Source organism: Oryza glaberrima, chromosome 3, assembly GCF_000147395.1.
Source record: "Oryza glaberrima chromosome 3, OglaRS2, whole genome shotgun sequence".
Lineage (NCBI taxonomy): Eukaryota > Viridiplantae > Streptophyta > Magnoliopsida > Poales > Poaceae > Oryza > Oryza glaberrima.
The window spans coordinates 28,379,679-28,400,066 of NC_068328.1; the positions used below are offsets into that span (position 1 = coordinate 28,379,679).

The following is a 20,388-nucleotide window of genomic DNA, read 5'->3' on the forward strand; positions in this document are numbered from 1 at the left end:
ATCGCTATCGTTCACAGATCGATCGTGAGCTGAGCTAATTAAATCCTCTAAAAGAATAATCGGAGCCTCGAGTTTGTGTGATTCAGTGCCGTCGCCGTCGCCGCCGCCGTCGTAGAGCCGGTCGCCTGATCTAGGCCTTGCCCCTGACCGTGCAAATGGTACGGTGCACCAACGCGTCGCTCTGTTTCATCGCGCTCACTTCCTCTCTCCTCGTCCAGAGCTCCGGCGGCGCGATGCCGTCTCGCGAGGTGATGCAGGGGCGGCCCTCGTCATCGTCATCGTCGGCGGCGGCGGCGGCTTCTCCGGTGGGGTCATCACCCACGGAGTCGGCGGAGCTGGTGGTGGTGGATACGGGGAGCATCGCCGCTGGCGCTGCCCGCGACGCGGACGCCGCGGCGCCGCCGTCGCCGCCCTCGCCGGCGGCTACAGGGATGGGGGACGACGCGGCGCAGGTGCCGAGGCACTCGGCGCGGCGGCTTCTGGTGGACGCCGCCACCGACGGCGCGGGCGCGTCGTGCCACTCCAACAACGTCCACATCACCTGCGCGCCGCCGTCGCCGCGCTGACCCCCCCGGCGCCGGCTTGCTGGGTTCGCCGCCTGCTCGATCTCCTGACGAATTAATTCCGAACAGTGCGAGGGCCTTCCATAACGAAAACGCTTTGCTAGTGTTTGATGATCCATTAGTTTGTTTCAGTTTGATTCGTTCTTTACTTCGATTCAGTTTGTTTTCGAACTCTTCTACGCAAGGGTAGTGATAACTAGTTTGTGACTTTGGTGTGTAAGATAATACATACATATATATGAACTTGATCAAGCATAGATATGCCATTTACAGGGCAGCACATCTTTAGAGACAAGATTCTGATCTGATCTCAGTGCTTTTGTTCTTAAACTGGAGCGAACAAGTCAATAACCAGTGCACGTGCATAGTATCTGATAAGGAAGACCGACGCAACGTGCGTATTGTTATGGTCTCATTAAAGTATAACCCCGAGCTTTGGCATAAACATTTTCATCAGACCAAAAGGCTCAATTAACCAATTATAACCATGTCATTCGAGAGCAGAGCAGAGCAAAGGAAATGCAACTCTGCAAGGCGGCAATGACGAGCAGCTTGAAATTAGGCCCAGTTTGTTTCGGTTCTTGGGCCAAAGTTGGGCCTCAGTTAGGCCGCTCAGCCACGGTGGGCCGGCCCAACATCGCTATCGTGCAACTTCTCTACGCTTCATCACAAAACCGCCTTAAGAACCCAAAAAAAAAAAAGAAGAAAAAATGCCGCTGGCCACGCTAATCGGGGCCCTGCTCGCCGCCGTCGTCTGGTGCGCCGCCTACCTCGCCGCCGCCATCTCCTCCGCCTTCTGACCCGCCGCCGCGCGCTCCGGGGAACTCCTCCTCCTCCTCCTCCTCCTCCTCCAGCCAAACTACCTCCCCCCGCTTCTCCCCTCTCTAAAACCCTAGTTCTTCTCGGTCGCTCCGCCGCCGCCATGGGGTACGCGCAGCTCGTCATCGGCCCCGCCGGGAGCGGCAAGGTGAGTGGGTCTCCGACTACCCCGCCCGCTTCGTTTTGTTCTATCAGTTTTGGGGGGTGTTGGAGAGGTTGATGTGATGTGGGATTGGTAGTTTAATCCGGGCGATGGTTAGGATTCGGGTCGTTGGCCCCTTTCAGTTAGGGTTCTCCCAGTGCTTCCGCTACTGCGTTTGAACTCATCCAAGTTTTGATTGGATTGCTTCCATGCTGTTTTAGTGGGGACATGATTCCTATCGATCGTATTTGAGCTGATTACTTATTTCACTGGGGTTTGGACGTTTGGTTAGTTTAATAGTAGTTCATGGGATGCCTACTCCCTCTGGTCAAATTGGGAGTAATAGCTTTTTGTGTAATGAACTAATGATACTGTTTTATCACATAATTTTGCAAGTTTGCGGGCTTAGGAGTTGCTAAAACGAGATGCTGCCAATTGCATTTTTTTTCCTAATCTGTTATTGTTTATGCTGTGCAGTCGACCTATTGCTCCAGTTTGTATCAGCATTGTGAGACTGTGGGTAGGACAATTCATATGGTCAATCTCGATCCTGCTGCAGAGCACTTCAGCTACCCTGTTTCTACAGGTAAGGATCTTCTCGTGCTTGTGTAAATATTGATCGGCTCGCTTATACTTGGCTTCTGTTAAATTTTTTGTAGATATTAGGGAGCTCATATCATTGGATGATGTCATGGAGGAACTTGGGATGGGACCAAATGGCGGGCTTATCTATTGCATGGAGTATCCTGTTTTAACATTGAGTCTTTTAATTTTATTTCCCTTTTCTTTCCAGGCTACTTAAGTTATTAACTGACCCTTCTGGTAAATTATTTGCAATGTGCTGTTGTTGTGTTTCAAAAGTAAGTGGGTTGGAGGGGCAACATCAGGCCATTGTGGGTAGAAACTTTTCTTTTAGCACAATGTTTCCGCAATTGCTCTGCAACTAGGGCCGAGTTTAGATCCAAAGTTTTTCTTCAAACTTCCAACTTTTCCATCGCATCAAAACTTTCCTACACACACAAACTTCCAACTTTTCTGTCACATCGTTCCAATTTCAACCAAACTTCCAATTTTGGTGTGAACTAAACACACCCTAGCTTGGGGCTCTTGATATTTAGTACATATTGGTCTCAAGGGCATTATTTGCGTGGCCATTATAACTGGAGTGCTATACTTTCCTCTCAGCTATGGCCATGCGTTTTTGTTTTGATCTATCAACAGTAGGATGAGACAGCTCACCTGATATATATTAAACCCGGAATCAGAACTGGATTATATCTCTATGGCCATGCAATCATCAGATCTGTATTGATATGCTGATGAATGTTGGTGGGATGTTCTGCTCATGCCTATTAATTCTATAATTTAACTTCTCTCTCTATTTTGCCATTCATTAGAAATAGTTTTATATAGATGTTCCAAGAGTAAGTAGTGTTGCTATATGCATATGATACTTTAGAAACTATGACATGCTTTCATATGTTCAATTTGCTAATCCATCTGTCAGGAGACAATTGCACAGCCGCCACCTTTTAATTCTCTGTACTTTGTTAGTTAAAACACTGCAAACTTGATTAGTCATGTTTAGTTCATCCATTCACATTACTTGCAGGCTTGCAGCCTACAATTCATGCTGAATCTTCATTTGTTTGAACGTTCTGTAGAGTTATATGTGTACTAGGATCCAATATAAAACCCTTGGTATTATATCATGTCTCTGAGAGGACATTTATGGTAATATTATTTAATAGGATTTTATGCTGTCAGTTGTTCCTTAAGAAAACCATAGGCACCTTGAAGACAATTTGGATGATTGGTTGGATGAGCAACTGGAGGGTTATTTGGATGATGACTATCTTGTGTTTGATTGCCCAGGTAACTTTCTTTATTCATGCTTGTGTGTTTTAAATGTAGTTGTAGGTTACGTAGAGCTTGACTACTATTCTTATCATACATGGCCTTAATAGACCAACGATTAATCAATATCTCTATCTAACGAATTATACTTGTGCGATAAGCTTGTACAAGGACCTATTGCTCATGTTATTCTCTAGCAATGCAGATATTATGTCCTTCCCCTGTCTTTGCATGGGAATTCTGAGATATTTTAGATTGTTTAACTTCACCTAAAATCATGACAATGAGAGACCACATATTGTTTCTCCAGGCCAGATTGAACTCTTCACTCATGTCCCAGTTCTGCGTAACTTTGTTGAACATTTGAAACGGAAAAATTTCAACGTTTGTGCTGTGTACCTTCTTGATTCACAGGTTTGGACTCTTGGATCACTAACCAAATATATTTATCCTTGAGAAAACATACTGAGCCCAAACACAACTACACAAGTCTTACTTGAGTTTTGTTTTGCTTGGTTAAGTTTGTTAGTGATGTGACAAAATACATCAGTGGTTGCATGGCTTCTCTTTCTGCCATGATTCAGCTTGAACTTCCTCATATCAACATTCTTTCAAAGATGGACCTGGTCTCCAACAAAAAAGATGTGGAAGAGTATGTTTATTTCATTTCTCATTTATTTAAAGATTCAACCATCCTGCTTTGTATTAATATCTTGATGTTTCTAGGTATCTGAATCCAGAGGCGCAGGTTCTCTTGTCACAGCTGAACCGACAGATGGCACCCAAGTTTGGCAAGCTAAACAAATCATTAGCTGAACTGGTACGCATGACGTGAACGTGTAAATTCTTCTCTATATTGTTAATCCTTAATAAAGGCCTGTAATTGTCAAAATATGTGGTTGCCAGCCATGTTATCAGAACCAGTGACTGACCCAGTCAGGTCTCAGGTCATTGGGTCACTGGTTGAAATTGAACTGTAGGTTTTTCTTTATACATCCAGGCAGCATATGTATTTCAAATGTCTATGCTTTCACTGCTGTTCGCAGCCAAGAGCATGGCCTGGTGGCCACTACGTGCGTTTTTTTCAGTAGGGTAGGGAGGCCTTGTGCTCAAAGCCAAACGATCATGCTATTTTTCCTATTTATTCTGCTTAGTTGGTTCTCACTGGGCTTGGTTCTCTCACCGAGTCACAAAAAAACCAACTGGTTTGATAGGTTTTTGCTGTCCATAGTGGCTTGGCTGCAGAAATGATCAGATAGCCTGGACCAGACTGGGGAAAGCACTGGGTCCGGTTTTTTCGATTCAAACCGCCAGTCCAGTCTGGATCTAATAACACTGGGTCATGAGTGCCTTAAGGATGTCACAAATTCATCAGTGCTGGACATATAGCATTTGTTTTAAATCGTTATTTCTTTGAAGCAAATTGCCTACATTATTAAGGTTTGCTATAATGTACTGTAGCCTATTCTAAGTATAAAAAAGGGGCAATAAAAAACATGCCATTTTGATGAGATACTTGCTTTTTTTCAACAATAAAATAAACTTATAAATTGATTAAACATTTTTGGTATTTCAAGTTCTATCACGCAATCGTTTTGTGGTACGATGGACCATGAGCAACTCTTCTGTGCTTTAGCTAGATTGATGATTTGGAAGAGAGATGCCACCAATTTTAGCTGTGGTGAATCAAATATGGCGGTATTTTAACATTTTTGGTGCATTCGTTCATATTCCCCTTTACCTTAATGATGTTTCTATTGGGTTTTCCGACGCTTTCATGAGATTATGTCCACCATCATCTGTAGTGTTTTTTTTTTGGTGCGTGCGTGTCAGCATGTGTGTATGTGGCACTGTGGCTACTGACAGGTGGCTTAGCAACATTGTTTGTTGTGCGAGCATTTCGAATATAAGGGTATACTCATGTTGTTTTATCTTTTATACTCATCTGAATCAACTACTATTAGATAATATATGCCTGACTGTCTGAGCTGATTGTTACAAAGTTATAGTAACCCCATATTCTATCTTCCCATTGCCTTGTTTTCTTTTGTTCAAAGATAATTTGCTCTAATGTAGTGTTATCAGTCATCATTATTAATCTTAATACTATCATGTAGGTTGATGATTACAGCATGGTGAATTTCATCCCACTTGACTTAAGAAAAGAGAGCAGGTAATGCCATTTTCCTTTAGAATCTCAGTCCTTCACAGTTCGAATTTCTGTCCTATGTGGATGGTTTTATTTTATTTTGGTGCAAAACTCTTTTGGACTTGACTGATCAGGAGCCTTTACCCTATGAGCCCTACACATGCTACTAGTATGCATGCCAACTTTTCATGTATTGTATCTCTTGAAGACGCATGTCCATCCTACTCTATAAAAAAAATATGGTAGTGTCTGCTGTATATATCCTGGCTTCAAGCACTACTATGTCGGAGACGGAGTCACCTTATTCTAGGTGGGGATCAGCCATTCGGTGTAGTATGTAGTGGTTCATCCCATCGGTGAACATTTTGTTTTGAGTAAAATACACCAGCGGTCCTTAAACTTGTTGGGAGGTTTCACTTAGGTCCACGAACTTGCAAAGCGTACATCAAGGTCCCTAAACTTGGTTTATTGTTTCATCCCGGTCCAAAGCCGCGTTTGACCGTGGTCTTGCCTATATGGCACGCCACGTGAACGATGACATGGAATTTTTTTATTTTTTTCTCCTTTCTTCCTTCTTTTTTTCACCACTGCGACAGCCCTTCTCCTCGTGCCGCCTCTCACCACCGAGAAAAAAAGAAGGAAGAAAGAGAAAAAAGAAGGAAGAAGGGATAAAAAAATAAAAAAATCCATGTCATTGTCCACGTGGCGTGACACGTAGGCAAGACCACAGTCAAACGTGGCTTTGGACCGGGATGATACAATAAACCAAGTTTAGGGACCTCAATATACACTTTGTAAGTTCGTGGACCTAAGTGAAACCTCCTGACAAGTTTAAGGACCGCTGGTGTATTTTACTCTTCTGTTTTATTAGTCGACGGTTGAACTTATAGCTTGCGCAAGTCTGAAGCAAAATATTCTTGTGAAATAAAAACTTAACATCAAGTTTGTAAATGTTCTGTCTTGAGATACCTGTTTGTACCGTGTGTTTCTCTTTTCATCTCTCTAACTGTCCCTTATTTCTTTTTCCAGCATTCAGTATGTGCTGTCGCACATCGACAACTGCATCCAGTATGGGGAAGACGCAGATGTGAAGGTTAGGGACTTCGATCCCGAGGAGGACTAATCATTTGATCGCGTAGGAGCTAAAAAAAATTACTATCGCAGCATTGGTACTACATAGTACTACCTCCGTTCTATTATAAGTGCAGCATGTTTTTCCGCGTTCAACTTTGACCGTCCGTCTTATTTAAAAATTTTTTGAAAAAATTTAAAAACATAAGTCACGAGTAAAGTACTATTCATGTTTTATCATCTCATAACAACAAAAATACTAATTATAAAAAAATTTCAAATAAGACGAACGATCAAAATTGGGCGCGGAAACTTATGGTTGTACTTATAATGGGACGGAGAGAGTATTCAAGTATGCAGAAAACATCGCAGGATTACAATGTTGTTTCCGTATGAGTCCTATCTGTTGATCAACAAGACAGAATGCTATAATCTGCAAACTCCTGTAAATCAAGCCGTACGTTCTCTGTGTAATCGGTTGACTGGTTGGCATTAACAAGCTGCTGCTTGCCAGAAAAGAAAAACATGACTTTTCTGAATGATTTGAAACACACGGTACCAGCATGTCAAATTGTTCACCCTTAAGCAAATCAGGTGAGCAACCACAGCTCCCTTCTATATATATGGAAGCTGACTAGGCCGAAACTGATAGGAGGATATATTGTGTGTCACGTACCTTGGCCGTCGTCAATAATAGATTCCTTTGCCGCCGGAGGCTAATTATGGCGTGATACACAATAATTTCGCCATAAATGCAGGTAGAATCGTGGCTAACAAGCTGAGTATTAGCCAACAAAATATAATTTCGCCGTAACATGCAGGTAGAATCGTGGCTAACAAGCTGAGTATTAGCCAACAAAATATGAGTTATGTTACTTTCTATCAAAGATTTTGTGCTAAAGCGTGAATATATATGCCATCAAATATAGCCCCCAAAGTTAGCTCATGTGCTAAGCCATCATACCATTCACGCACGGTCCATGGAGAGTGGGAGAACCTCTATAATGTCAAAGGTGATGTGCACTAGCCTCTGTCGGTGTGTCTACTGTACTGCAAGGTTAATATGCGAACAAGTACATCATATCTAACTAATCTTTTCATCATATCATGCGGACATGCCGTTTAATTTGATGCTTTTTCCCGTGAACTCTTCTCGGCCGGTGCTTCTGCCTTCTGACATTCAAATTAAGAGCTAAAAGATCGATCATTGAGCGGCTGTATCTTGGCGGTTACAAACTTTGCAATCCTTTTTCTCCATGCATGCAGCCACTGCACATGAGGCACTTGAAAGCCAGCTAGCTGGTGTGATCTCTCGAGGCATTTTGATGCACACATTAAGTTCATGGTGATCCATCGGAACAGATTAAACTCATTGTGAGATCCACCGGACAGAAAATGTTGGGTCATGGAATAGAAAGCGCAAAAAGACGGCAAGCAAGCAAATTAATACCTATCAGCAAATACATATAAATTTGCATGCAATTAAATATTTTCATACAATGTTTTGATAGTGTTGTATATCTGATAACTAATAGTCATACTAATTATATATTCTACAAGTACTTAAAAGACATTTAATTTGATTAATTCCAACCCATGCATATATATCATGATCAACAGGAGGCACTCAGGCACACACATCTCCATTTCGTAGTAGTGATATTGCAGGTGCAAATTAAGATCCCTGCAATCGGGGTTAAGCAGCCAATTCCCGGCGGTGGCGGCGGCCGAGAGGAGCTCGTCGCCGTCGGGATGCACCAACTATGGCCCCGGAGGCGGCAGCGTTTGTCCTCCACGTACGCTAGCTTAGCGAGCGAGCTAGCTTGCAAAATCGATCATCAAGTCTTCGATCGCGTGCATGACGATGCACATAAAATGCATGTATACTTGTCCATGCAACACCAACTTGTGATTAATTACATGCATCCGTACTGCTGCTTAATTTGTATAGTACTCCCCACCATTTCACAATGTAAGTCATTCTAACATTTTCCACATTCATAAATATGTTAATGAATCTAAATAGATATATATGTATAGATTTATTAACATTAATATAAATGTGAAAAATGTTAGAATGACTTACATTGTGAAACGAATGAGCTAATAATAAGCTAGCTAGATCTCTCCGATCGCTTATGCATGATGCATGGTAACGTAAGTTAATGCATGTATAAGTACTAAAGAGTCTAGGTAAGACTAGTGTTTATCTAGTGTCGTCATTGTTTTACTTTCTTTTTTTTTTTTGCGTCGAGCAAAAGTGTCTATGTATATATATTGTGCATGTCCCAAGTATATATGCACTGTCTAATTAATTGTGTAATTTGTAAATTGCCCATCTTTTTATCTAAGTGTTCCGTCCATTTTAAGAAGTCGCGCGCGCCCCTGTCGATGGATCAATGAGAGTTGATAATTTGCATTCATCTGATCCTGATTAACTAGTCCGACTCCATTGATTAATTAATGGGACTACCTTAAAAATACCGCAAGTTGTTTAAGAGAAAAAACTTTCAAATCTAACTATTATATTATAATGTAATATAATTCTATTATAACTATAATGTAACTTGTATATAAGTATTAAAATAATATAGACAACCTTATAATTAACTTATATAGATATTACGATATAGTTATAGTACAACTACACTGTAGTTACAATATAGTATAATTATATTATAGTTATACTACAACTATTTACATTTGAAAGTTGTTGAAAAAACTTGTGACAGTTTTTTTAGCAATTCCGTCAATTAATTAGGCGATACTGATTAAGTATGTGATCGATGCATGTACGGATACGTACAGATCGGGAGGGATTATGTCGATCTATCTAGAGACTAGAGTATTGATGGGTTCTTGATCGTTTGCTTTTGTTGACAGGCTAGAGTATTGTCGTTTGTTCGCTCTCCTCCACGCGTGCTTCGGCTGTTCGGCGTGAAGTCGATCGTCTGTGTTAGTTTAGCAGCTAAAGTTTGATTAGTACAATCAATGTGTGTGTGTAAATATATAGCAGTATAAAGGAGGAATCATATCGATCGGACCCAGATATTGTGGCCTATACATCTACATGCAGCCCGAGCTGTAGCCGAAGTGCCGATGGATTGATTAGAAAGAGATCTAGTCATGCCGCGGTCTTTGATCGAGTAATATAATCGTCTTCCAGTAGTACTCTGCTCTCTTTGTCCTAAAATATAATAACTTTTTAGCTAGATGGAACATAATCTAGTCCTACGAATCTAAGACCATATTTCTTTCAGCTTGGGATTATTATAATCCAGATTATTAGGAGTAAGCTGAAAGAAACAGACAACTTATTGAAGTAGCTTATTATAATTTGGAGCCCAGCTTATTATAATCTGATAAGCTCATTTAGGTGAGCTTTTTCCAGATTATTGGGTGAAAAATTACCCACCATACCACCCCACTCCCTCTTAATTTAAACTTGCAAACCCAATAATCTAGGCTCTAATAATCTAGGAAAGAAACAACTAACCGCTTATTCTACTACAGATTATAACAATCTAGTATAGTAATCTGACTCAATAATCTAGATTATAATAATCTCAAGCTGAAAAAAACAGGGCCTAAACAGAAGGCATGACCAGATTCGTAGTATTCAGATATGTCCCATCCACTTAAAAGTCACTATATTTTAGGACGGATGGAGTATTATATAAGCCCAGGATTACCATTGATGTATTTTGTTACTGATGTGACAGTGTGGTTGCATTATGGCCTGCCATGATTCAGCTTGAACTTTCTCATATCAACATTCTTTTAAAGATGGACCTGTTCTCCAACAAAAAAGTTGTGGAAGAGTATATTTATTGCATTTCTCCTTTATTTAATGATTCAACCATCTTGCTCTATACTTGCTTTATACTAATATTTTGATGTTTCTAAGTATCTGAATACAGAGGCACAAGTTCTTCTGCCATACAACTGATCGAACTGACAGATGGCACCCAATGCAAGTTTGGCCAGTTGTTAGTTTAAAAATATCCACATCAGCAATATAGTTATTAGTAGAGATAATATGTATAGTAATGGGCTATTTAGCTTATTTATCCATAAATTTGTATGTATTATTTTTTAATATTTTGATATAACCTTTTTTTCTGCTCGCGGAGCTCTATTCCTGCATGGTTTCACATGACCCCACGTTAACCCCACCTCACAACTGTGTGGCTGGTAGAAGTTCACCTGGTGCTGCTTTGCTTGTGTTGGAGCCTGTGTGTCGTCGGCGATAAACTAGTCACCCACTTTCACTCTCCTCTCATTTCTCCTCACCATCATTTTTTTCATCATGTATAGATTATCGGCCGCTTAAACCACCTCTCGTACCTATGATACTAATTGTTTGTTTACCAAGCAGGTGAGCGTGCAATCACTGTTCCCAAGCAAGATTAAGTTTTCGGCTCCATATGCTAGCAATCATACCACGTGATATCAAGGTGCGATGCGCCACTATTCTACTCCAAAAGACCAAGCTAGCTAGGTTGCACCGTTACACGCAACTGCTGGTTAGCTGCTAGCTTTACTCTAAAAGACCAAGCTATATATATGTAGGTTACACGCACGCAACTAAGCTGCTTTTGTGCAAAATATATGGAAGATATATTTGCGCGCGGTGCATTTCAATTGCTGGTCGATCTGCTGCCACCTCATCTCATTCTACATCTCCCAATGGCCCCGGGCCCCCGGCCGGCCATCACCACGTATACTGCTATGTACTCCCTCCGTACTCGTAATGTTCCCTTGGTACTCGTAATTTTAGGACAGTATTAGTACGTAATGTTTAGGACAATATTTAAGTAAAACCTTAAAAATATAAATCATGAATAATTCTCAAGTTGTTGAGTTTAAAAATATAAAAATTATATGAATAGATTTGTCTTGAAAAATACTTTCATAAAAGTATACATATATATCACTTTTCAATAAATATTTTTCGTAGAAACAAGAAGTCAAAGTTGTATTTTGGAGACCGTATCGCTGTCCTAAACAACTTTCTTTACGAGTACGGAGGGAGTATATTATATATCTTGTCATCTAACACTAATTAATGCACAGATGTCATAATAAACATTTAAGGCACATTTCACATGCATTTCGGCCTTGGCTGTGTTTAGTTGCTTGGCCAATAAGTATACGGATAAACATTTGAAGTATTAAACGTAGACTAATAATAAAACAAATTATAAATTCCGCCTGTAAACTGCAAGGCGAATTTATTAAGCCTAATTAATCCGTCATTAGCAAATGTTTACTATACCATCACATTGTCAAATCATGGCGTAATTAGGCTTAAAAGATTCGTCTCGTAATTTACATGCAAACTGTGTAATTGGTTTTTTCGTCCACATTTAGTGCTCCATACATGTGTCCAAACATTCAATGTGACTTTTTTGGCAAAAAAAAAAAAGAATCTAAACATGGCTCTTGTTTAGATAAAAAATTTTTGGCCAAAAATGTCACATTAAAAATTTGGACATATGCATGGGGCATTAAATGTGGGGAAAAAATCAATTGCACAGTTTGCATGTAAATTGCGAGACGAATCTTTTGAGCCTAATTACGCCATGATTTGACAATGCGATGCTACAGCAAACATTTGCTAATGATGGATTAATTAGGCTTAATAAATTCATCTCGCAGTTTACAGGCGGAATCTGTAATTTGTTTTGTTATTAGTCTATATTTAATACTTTAAATGTGCATCCGTATACTTTGAAAACTTTACACCAAAAGAACTAAACATACACACCCTTCATTTAGATCGACCTAGCTATTGTCAGCTAGCCGGGTCCATACTTCTAGTGCCTGTGAACGTTTCATACATAGAGGGGGCTGCAGTTTTATCATGGTTACAAATTACTCCCACCGTTCTAAAATATAAACTTTTTTAGAATAGCACTAAGTCAAACATTTTCAACTTTAATTATTAATAAAAAAATAAAAAATCAATCATATAAAATTGATGTTGAGATACACTTGATAAATACAGTTGCAAGTGATTCTATGTGGTTTCAACTTTAAGGTCCCGTGTTTAATTCCAAACACGCTTATAACTTTTTCTTAAAAAAATATTTAGAGAGACGTCTCTCCCTCCAAATCTTTTTTTAAAAAAATTTGATGTTACTAGATTTATTATTAAACAAACTATCATAATAAGAAACTATTTTTATTTTAAACATCCTACTTTTATAGATATTATTAGTTGGAATAATATAAAAAACCGCGTCTAAGTTTGAAAAATACTTACTATATTTTAGAACGGAGTAAATACTATGCGACCACATGCTAATTATAGATAAGCATATGCATATACTCTCTCTCTTTTAAAAAAAGCACCTCTCTTTCTAGAGTTGTCTTTTTTTTTTTTTAGATGGGGGAGTAAGCGTTAGCTGCAGCCGCCTCTCGTTTGGGAGTCGCTGCACTACAGGCCACTTGATGACTTGAAACGCGCGGGGGTGGAGAGGGTCGGCCTGCCTCTCGATCGAGGCTTTCGGTGGCAACATTTTTGTTCGCTGGTAAATTAGGTCAGCTAGCTAGCTGAACAAGCAAAAGGGTACAGTTGCGCTAGCTGCTGCGCATGGAAACTTGAGAGTGCCAAAAGGGCAAAAGCTAGCGCAAGGGCAAATTTCCATTACACATACATTAATTCATTCAAACATTGTATAGTATTGATTATCTCCTTTCGTCTGGAAAGCTAATTAATTAATTAATTAAAGGGATCGAGCGACATTACTTTGCTAGGCCTATATATACTCTTGTGCCGTCCAGTGATCTACTTAGCAGCTAGCGCTAGTAGCTAAGCTAATTTCCTTAATTAGTCGATCAGTAGCCCTAGAGGCAAATTAACAGATCGATTGAGTTCGATCTCCTCGTACTATATACATAGCCACATGCCCAGATATATATAGATCGGTTCCACAATAGTATAGCTCTACAAGCTAGGCTACTCCTACCTCCTGGTTGTTGTGATCACTTGAGTGAGTTAAGTAAGTAAGTATAATCCTTGCTGCTATGGCCGTAGGGATTAAGAAAGGCCATGATCAGGTGGCTGCAGCAGCAGCAGCGCTGCTGATGGTGTTCTTGGTGGCGGCTACCTTCCACTTCCAGGCTCTCCACGCGCGCCCTGTGGACACGTCCGGGACGCTGCACCCTAGCAGCCACGACGACAACACCGGCGCAAGTCCACCGCCGCCGACGGCGGCGGCGGCGGCGGCGGCCGGCGGCAGGGGTTTACCGAAGAGGAGCTCGTCGCCGTCGGGATGTACCAACTATGGCCCCGGAGGCGGCACCGTTTGTCCTCCTCGCTAGTGATATGCTATAGCCTACTTCCTCCGTACCCAGAAAACCCAACCGAAAAGAGGATATGATCCGTCCAGATTCATTGTATTAGGAGGAGTCACATTTAATTTTAGATTTGGTATTTTTAGACGGAGGGAGTATGTATCTGGTAGCTTGCAATAGTTAAAAGGAATAAATCATCAAATCTCTTCGCGTGTATGATGCGCATGTGACATAGGAGTAGTATGTTGCATGTCCATCGATCGTCCAACGACATCAACTAGTGTATGCATATTTGCAGTACACCTTTTGTTCCGAAATAAATTTATTTACAAGTCTATGAGTTCAACGTTTAATCGTTCATTTTATTTAAAAAAATATAAACAATATTCGCGTTTTATATTCTAATAACAACAAAAATACTAATTATATAAAAATTTTAAATAAGACAAACGTTCAAATGTTGGGAAAAAACTTATAAACAATTTATTTTGGGATGAAAGGTATAATTAATAAACTATATAGCTAGATCTGCTCGCATGCACAGGTTTCACCCTTTTTTTTTTTTTGGCATCAAGCAGAAGTGTTTGTGCATGCATCATGTCGCCAAAGGACTGTAGTAGTGTGTGTAATTGTAATTTGTAAAATGGACTTCTTTTTTATCTCAAGTGTTCCGTTCATTAAATAAAGAATGCGCATGTCAATATAGATTGATGAGAAAGTGATAGATCAATTAATTAATATCGAGCAGATGGAACCTCTCCCATTTGCATGCATCACTAGATCTTCAAAGCCGCTAAAGTTCGCAACTTAGCATATTGGTACAAAAACAAATTAACCCCAGATGTTCTATACTTAGCACAAGCTGTATAGCCAAGTGCGCATGCAGAGTCATCATGCATGCTGCTGCGCTGAGTATTATATCCTCCATTAATGCTAAGCCCAGATATCCCTTGTAATTAAAAAAACAAGTTACAACTACATATGCTCTTGTTTACGGATTTCCAGTGTCTGCATGCAGTATGCCAGTATATACTATATATGCATGTGCCAATTAGCGCAATTAAATTGCATTCGGGAAAAAAAAGAGTGTGTGCTCCTCAAACATTTTGAGACTCGATCAGTTCAGTGCATGGCGCAGCAACAACCAACGTATTTTAGTGGGAGTGGAGTTTAAACTCTCGAGAGAATATCCCATCGTTGCTCTTGTATATAACTTAAATAGTTATAAAAAAAATTAAAATAATGTATTAACATGTGATTTTGTCGAACTTGGTTTTGATCACATGCAAAAATTGATTTTGTGGCCGTGGTAGTTAATAAAATTGCCCAGTATCGTAGTTAATCATATCTCAGAATCACTAAGCTAAGTTAACATCACTCTTGTCGTCATGTGCAATCCCTTTTCGCTTAGCTTTAATTAAGCAACCTTGCTAGCTTTAAGCATACCCAACTTTGGGGTGCACCCTTGGATCGATCACAAAATGTCCTTTACACATGGCAGAATGGCACCGTATGAGAGTATTGACCAATATATGATACTCTGCCGCAAGTCTATTATATAATAGTATTATATTAGCGGCCACATGGATATTTTTCTCAAACAAAAATGACACGTACTATACGTTAGGGCATGCATATGATACATAATTTCATATATACTTTCTTCGCCCCATAAAAAACCTACGAGGCTACAACATAACATGGGATGCGGCGTTTTTCAATATAATAAATCTGGACATACCTATTTCTAGTACAATAAATCCGGACATGCTCATGTCATTCTAGGTTATTTTTTATGAAACAGTGGGAGTTAACTTATTGATTTACATTGGAGAAATACTTACCATATGATTATACTAGGAATTACTAATCACTACGCCTATATATACACGTGAGCTTAGCAGCCGATGGCCGATCAGCGAGAAAAGCCATCAATGAAATAAGCCAAACGGTATATTTACAAACAAAAAGTAAGATATGAATACAACTTTTTATACGTGCTCTTAATTAGCTCTTTAATAAAAAAAAATCCCAAAATCAGTTTTAAATTTAAGGTTGAAAATTTAAATTTTGGCTGATAAGGATAAGTATAAGTGAAAAGATGAGGCCGAAAAAGTCAGCACCAGCGGCATGGAATTGACGGTGCTCTTTGTGGGCTGCATTCCACCACTTCACCACCTGCAATCCATTCACGAATATTTTTACATGTGAACCTCTTAAAAGCATTTATCTATGAAAATTAATTTTCATATATATGCTGTCCTGGTCAGGTATCAAAACTCTCATAGGATGTTCTCTCATGTACCATGTATCTGACTGGACACTCTTAATAAATAAAGTACATTAGTTTTTTTTTTTTAAAAAAACTACTACTCCTAGCTCGCAGGTTCATATGCATGGTACTATTACTATATGTGGGTACGTTATTGTGTGCTTCAGTGTGCGTGTATGGCTCTGTAACTATATACATTAATTACTGTATGTTTTTCTCTTTCCTTTTTCTGGTGAGTGTGTAAACTTTTTTACAATCATATAGTATTTAGCTATCATTAATTCCTTATATGGGACTATTTAGGGAAGCTTAATATTCTAAAAAACATTTGGTTTGGTATTTAGCTTCTGAGAACCTAGAAAAGTTAGCTATATTTTCTAGCTTCTAGCTTCTAGTTTATTTCGGGATTTTATTTTTAGAATATGGGTGAGAATCTATACTATCGGGGAGACGAAGCTGTTGATGTTAGAAGCTCCCCAACTAGGCGCTATATAATTGAAGCGGCATTTTTAAATTTTAAGGATACTTTGGAAAAAGTACACCGAAGGTCCCTCAACTTGTCATCGAATTACAAAATCGTCCTTAAACCGTAAAACCGGATACAATGCATCCCCCAACTTACAAAACCAGTACAAACTAGGTCCCTCGGTGGTTTTTACTCCGGTTTTGTCTGATGTGGCAACTGACTCAGCTGTGGGTCCCACATGTCAGCCCCTCTCTTCCTCTCTCTCCTCTTCTTCTCTCCCTCTCCTCAGTTCGGCAGTGGGCAGGGTAGCCAGCCGGTGGGGAAGGTGAGAGTTCGGCGACCAGCGACGGGCGACGAGGCGGCGGCGGATCTCAACGCGACGTCCCCCGCCCCGACGCGGTGTTACACCCCAAAGTTCTTTCCCAAGCCTAAATTGAAAGTTATAAATGGTCTCAAGAAAATACTGGTGTAAATAAAGAGAAAACCCTAAGAAAGTAATACAAATAATAATCGAATCTGACATGTGGAATTTTTCTTGAGTTCTACATGTCGAAATTCACTAACAGGATTTTTAGTGGAATTTTCAGAGCCCTAGAAATAATTTTAATCAATTAAAATTGAGCACAAGCAATATTTTAATTCCAGGGAAAATCCTTTTCTTCCTTTTTCTTTTTCTTTTCCCCCCGTTTTCTTTTCGGATGGGCCGCCGACCCATTCTCCTTCTTCCTCTCCCTTCCGCTGGGCCGGCCGAAGGCCAAGGCCCAGCTAGGCAGGCCGCCCCGCCTCCCTCCTCTCCCGGGGTCGCCGACAGGTGGGGCCCACCTGTCGGGTCCTCCCCCAACCTCCCGCCGCCCGCGCCGGTCACCACCCCGCCGAAATCGCCGCCGCGCCCACGCCTCCGCCTCCTCCGGGCCACGTCGGCCACGCCCGCGCGTGCGCCGCACCTCCCGCGCCCACTCCCTTCTCTCTCCCGCCCACGCCCGCGCCCAAGATGGCCGGGATTCGATTTTCGAATCCCGCCTCTCTCTCTCCTCTCCCACTTCCCCGCGTTGGCCGGCGATTCCCGCCTCTCCCGGCCACGTCCGGCCCCCTCTCTCCCTATTTAAGCTCCGCCGTCACCCCCTCTCTCTTTTTCCCCATTTCGCTGAACTCTCTCGTGCTCCCCATCGCTCCCGCGCCGTGCATCCACCCGCCGCCGCCTTTCCCGCCGCTCCGGCCGCCGCTAGCCGCTGCTAGGCTCGCCGCCGCACCGCGCCGTCGCCGCCATCGGGTCCGCGTGGCCGAGATCCACCCCGTCCACCCCTCCTTCGTCGAGGTTCGCCGCCGGAGCGCCGTTCCCACCGTGCGACGGTGAGAGCAACCATGTCCGCCGCCTTCGGCCATGGTTTCCCATCGCCGTGGTTCATCTCTCTCCCTCTAACCTCTCTCTTTTCCTCCCTTAGGGCATTCCGGACCTAGTCCGCCCGTCGCCGCCGATTGCCCGTGGTCGCCGTCGCCGTTCGCCGTCGTCTTCCTCCGCGCCGGCCACTCTCGGTGAGGCATCCCTCTCCCCTCTATTCCCCTCCCTCTCCTTCCTAGCCGCCGCTTAGCGCCGCCGCCCTCGCGTCGCCTTCGCACCGCCGCCTCCGCCGCCGGTTGCCGTCGCCGGCAACGCGTGCGCGCGCGCGCCGTCGCCATCACCGTGGCTGGTCGGCCGGCCTTGAGCCAAGCCGAGCCGGGTCGCCGCCGCCCGTCCGATTAGCCCCGGGGGCGATCTGGGCCGTCGGTCCCGTGGACCGGCGGTGGACCACCCGCGTGGTCCCGGTCCACGGTGGACCGCCCCCCCTTGAGCCGCTGCCGAGTAGGCCCGCTTGCTGGCGCCCCTTTCCTCCCTCTCCCGAGCCGCTGACTGGTGGGCCCCGCATGTCGGCGCCGCCCCCCTCCTTGATGACGTCAGCCCTGGGAATTATTGCGCAATAAATGATTTAAGGACTTTTTGTTATAGTAATAAACACAGTGAATCTTCTAAAATTCATAACTAATTCATCCGAGCTCCGTTTAAGCCCATTCAAGTCTCAGTAAATCAAGAAAAATGTGTAGAATCCATTAAAAATGGTTTTGTTCTCTGTTTCAGTAGTCTTATAGCCTGTTTGCAATGTTTGCCTTGTATGTCGCTAGATTCCGGTCCTTCCGACGCTCCGGTGTACTTCGAAATAGTCGCCGAGGTTCCTCCAGCAGTAGAGCAAGGCAAGTCATGCTTGTCACTTGATCATGTTGATCCTATATTGCAAATGTCCTAATGTTTTCTTTCAAATGCTGCATTTTGTTTTGCAATAATGCTACGGGGTGATTACCTATTGTTACGGCCATGCTATTTTGATACCATGCTCCTTTGTAGCTTGGGTTATAACATGAATAGATTTTGGACTAGGAATTGCTTAGCCATGCTTAGTTCCACTAGCACACAATGGGGAGATCTCATTAAAATATAGACTTTAGGTTCAATGGGTAAGGTTGGTTTAGTACCACTGTTTTGGTGTTGGTTAATTAAAATGAATCACATGGTGGGCTTTGGGTGCATGGTTTTGCTAGTCGCACCCATGGCATTTAAGGACCGGTTCGCGGGATGCCCTGGAAGAACTTATCGTACTTACCACAAGCCAGCGTGGGCAACGGCTGGGCTTGTAGTGTAGCTTTCCTCTAGTCGACGGATCCAGGCAAGGGTGGGCGTGATGGAGCGGGGCGGGCCCCGCGACGGCCTCTGTCGCTTCCGGATTCACCTAGGCACGAGAGGGGACTGTCCCGTTGCCCGCTGGGGACGGGGGTGAAACCTGAGGTGTGGTGGCATGTCGGCGCATGGAAACGTGTCGTGGGGCTGTGTCTTGTGGGTACAGTTGTACACCTCTGATCAGAGTAAAACTATTCGAATAGCCGTGCCCGCGGTTATGGGCGGTCAACCAGATTCACCGTGATTAGTCTCACCCTAGTTTAGTCTAATGAAATTGGATAGTATAGGTGGATGGTTGGGCCTGTTGCAACATGGGATAGCGTTGGACAGCGGATGATCAATATTACTTAATTATTGCAACTGTTTAATTCTTTCAACTTCTGTTTATAAATGCTCGCTTTATGCAAATGAACCACTCTAGCTCTCCTTTGATAATTCCCTGCATCATACCCCTATTCCGGTATGACTTGCTGAGTACAGTGGGTAGTACTCAGTCTTGCTCTATTTTCCCCAACCCCAGAGTACGAGTATGTGTCAGATGGAGGTTTCTCCGAGGAGTAGACTTCGTCCGTGCCGTCGAGGATGCCTGTGGAGTGGTGTTCCCGCTGCAGTTCTAGTCAAGGCTTAGCTCCTGTTGTCTTTCGTTTTTCCGCTGCACTTATGTAAGACTTTTATGATGTTTGTAAGATGTGGATCTGAATGTCAACATTGTCGTTTGTGTACCCCGGCCGGTCCTGGACGGGGATTTTAATGCACAATCTGCTTGGAATTCTATTCGGGAATTTCTGGGCGTGACACGCGGCAACCGCCCACCACATCGCCGGCGCATTCTCGTCTGCAATGCAACATACACATCGGGGCAAAATCAATCAAGAAAACGTCAAACGCCATTAATGGCGGCGTGTTCGTGCTGTTGCTGTTTGGTGTTGCGTTTGTGTCATTGGGTGGTGGTGGTGGTGTACTGACCGTGGAGGTTGGCGGAGACGGAGCCGCGGCTGGAGAAGTGGAAGACGAGGTAGAGGTCGCGGTCGACGCAGCAG

General features: G+C 42.6%; 1 protein-coding gene across 1 annotated transcript; it reads left to right on the top strand.

Moving 5' to 3' along the window:
- Positions 1–1,252: 1,252 nt before the first annotated feature.
- On the top strand, positions 1,253–7,125 carry LOC127768441 (GPN-loop GTPase 3-like). Its single transcript, XM_052294021.1, has 9 exons — positions 1,253–1,530; positions 2,002–2,110; positions 2,184–2,265; positions 3,314–3,399; positions 3,692–3,795; positions 3,903–4,033; positions 4,108–4,201; positions 5,499–5,554; positions 6,560–7,125. Exons 1-9 carry the CDS (start codon positions 1,486–1,488, stop codon positions 6,651–6,653), a joined length of 801 nt encoding a protein of 266 aa, XP_052149981.1. The 5' UTR covers positions 1,253–1,485; the 3' UTR covers positions 6,654–7,125.
- The last annotated feature ends 13,263 nt before the right edge of the window (positions 7,126–20,388 follow it).

Excerpts from the sequence above, each read along its gene's own strand:
- LOC127768441 (XM_052294021.1), top strand. The coding sequence starts at position 1,486 with ATGGGGTACGCGCAGCTCGTCATCGGCCCCGCCGGGAGCGGCAAG. Across the intron at positions 2,111-2,183 it reads CAGCTACCCTGTTTCTACAG|ATATTAGGGAGCTCATATCA; the intron begins GTAAGGATCTTC and ends AATTTTTTGTAG. Across the intron at positions 2,266-3,313 it reads GGGCTTATCTATTGCATGGA|GCACCTTGAAGACAATTTGG; the intron begins GTATCCTGTTTT and ends AGAAAACCATAG.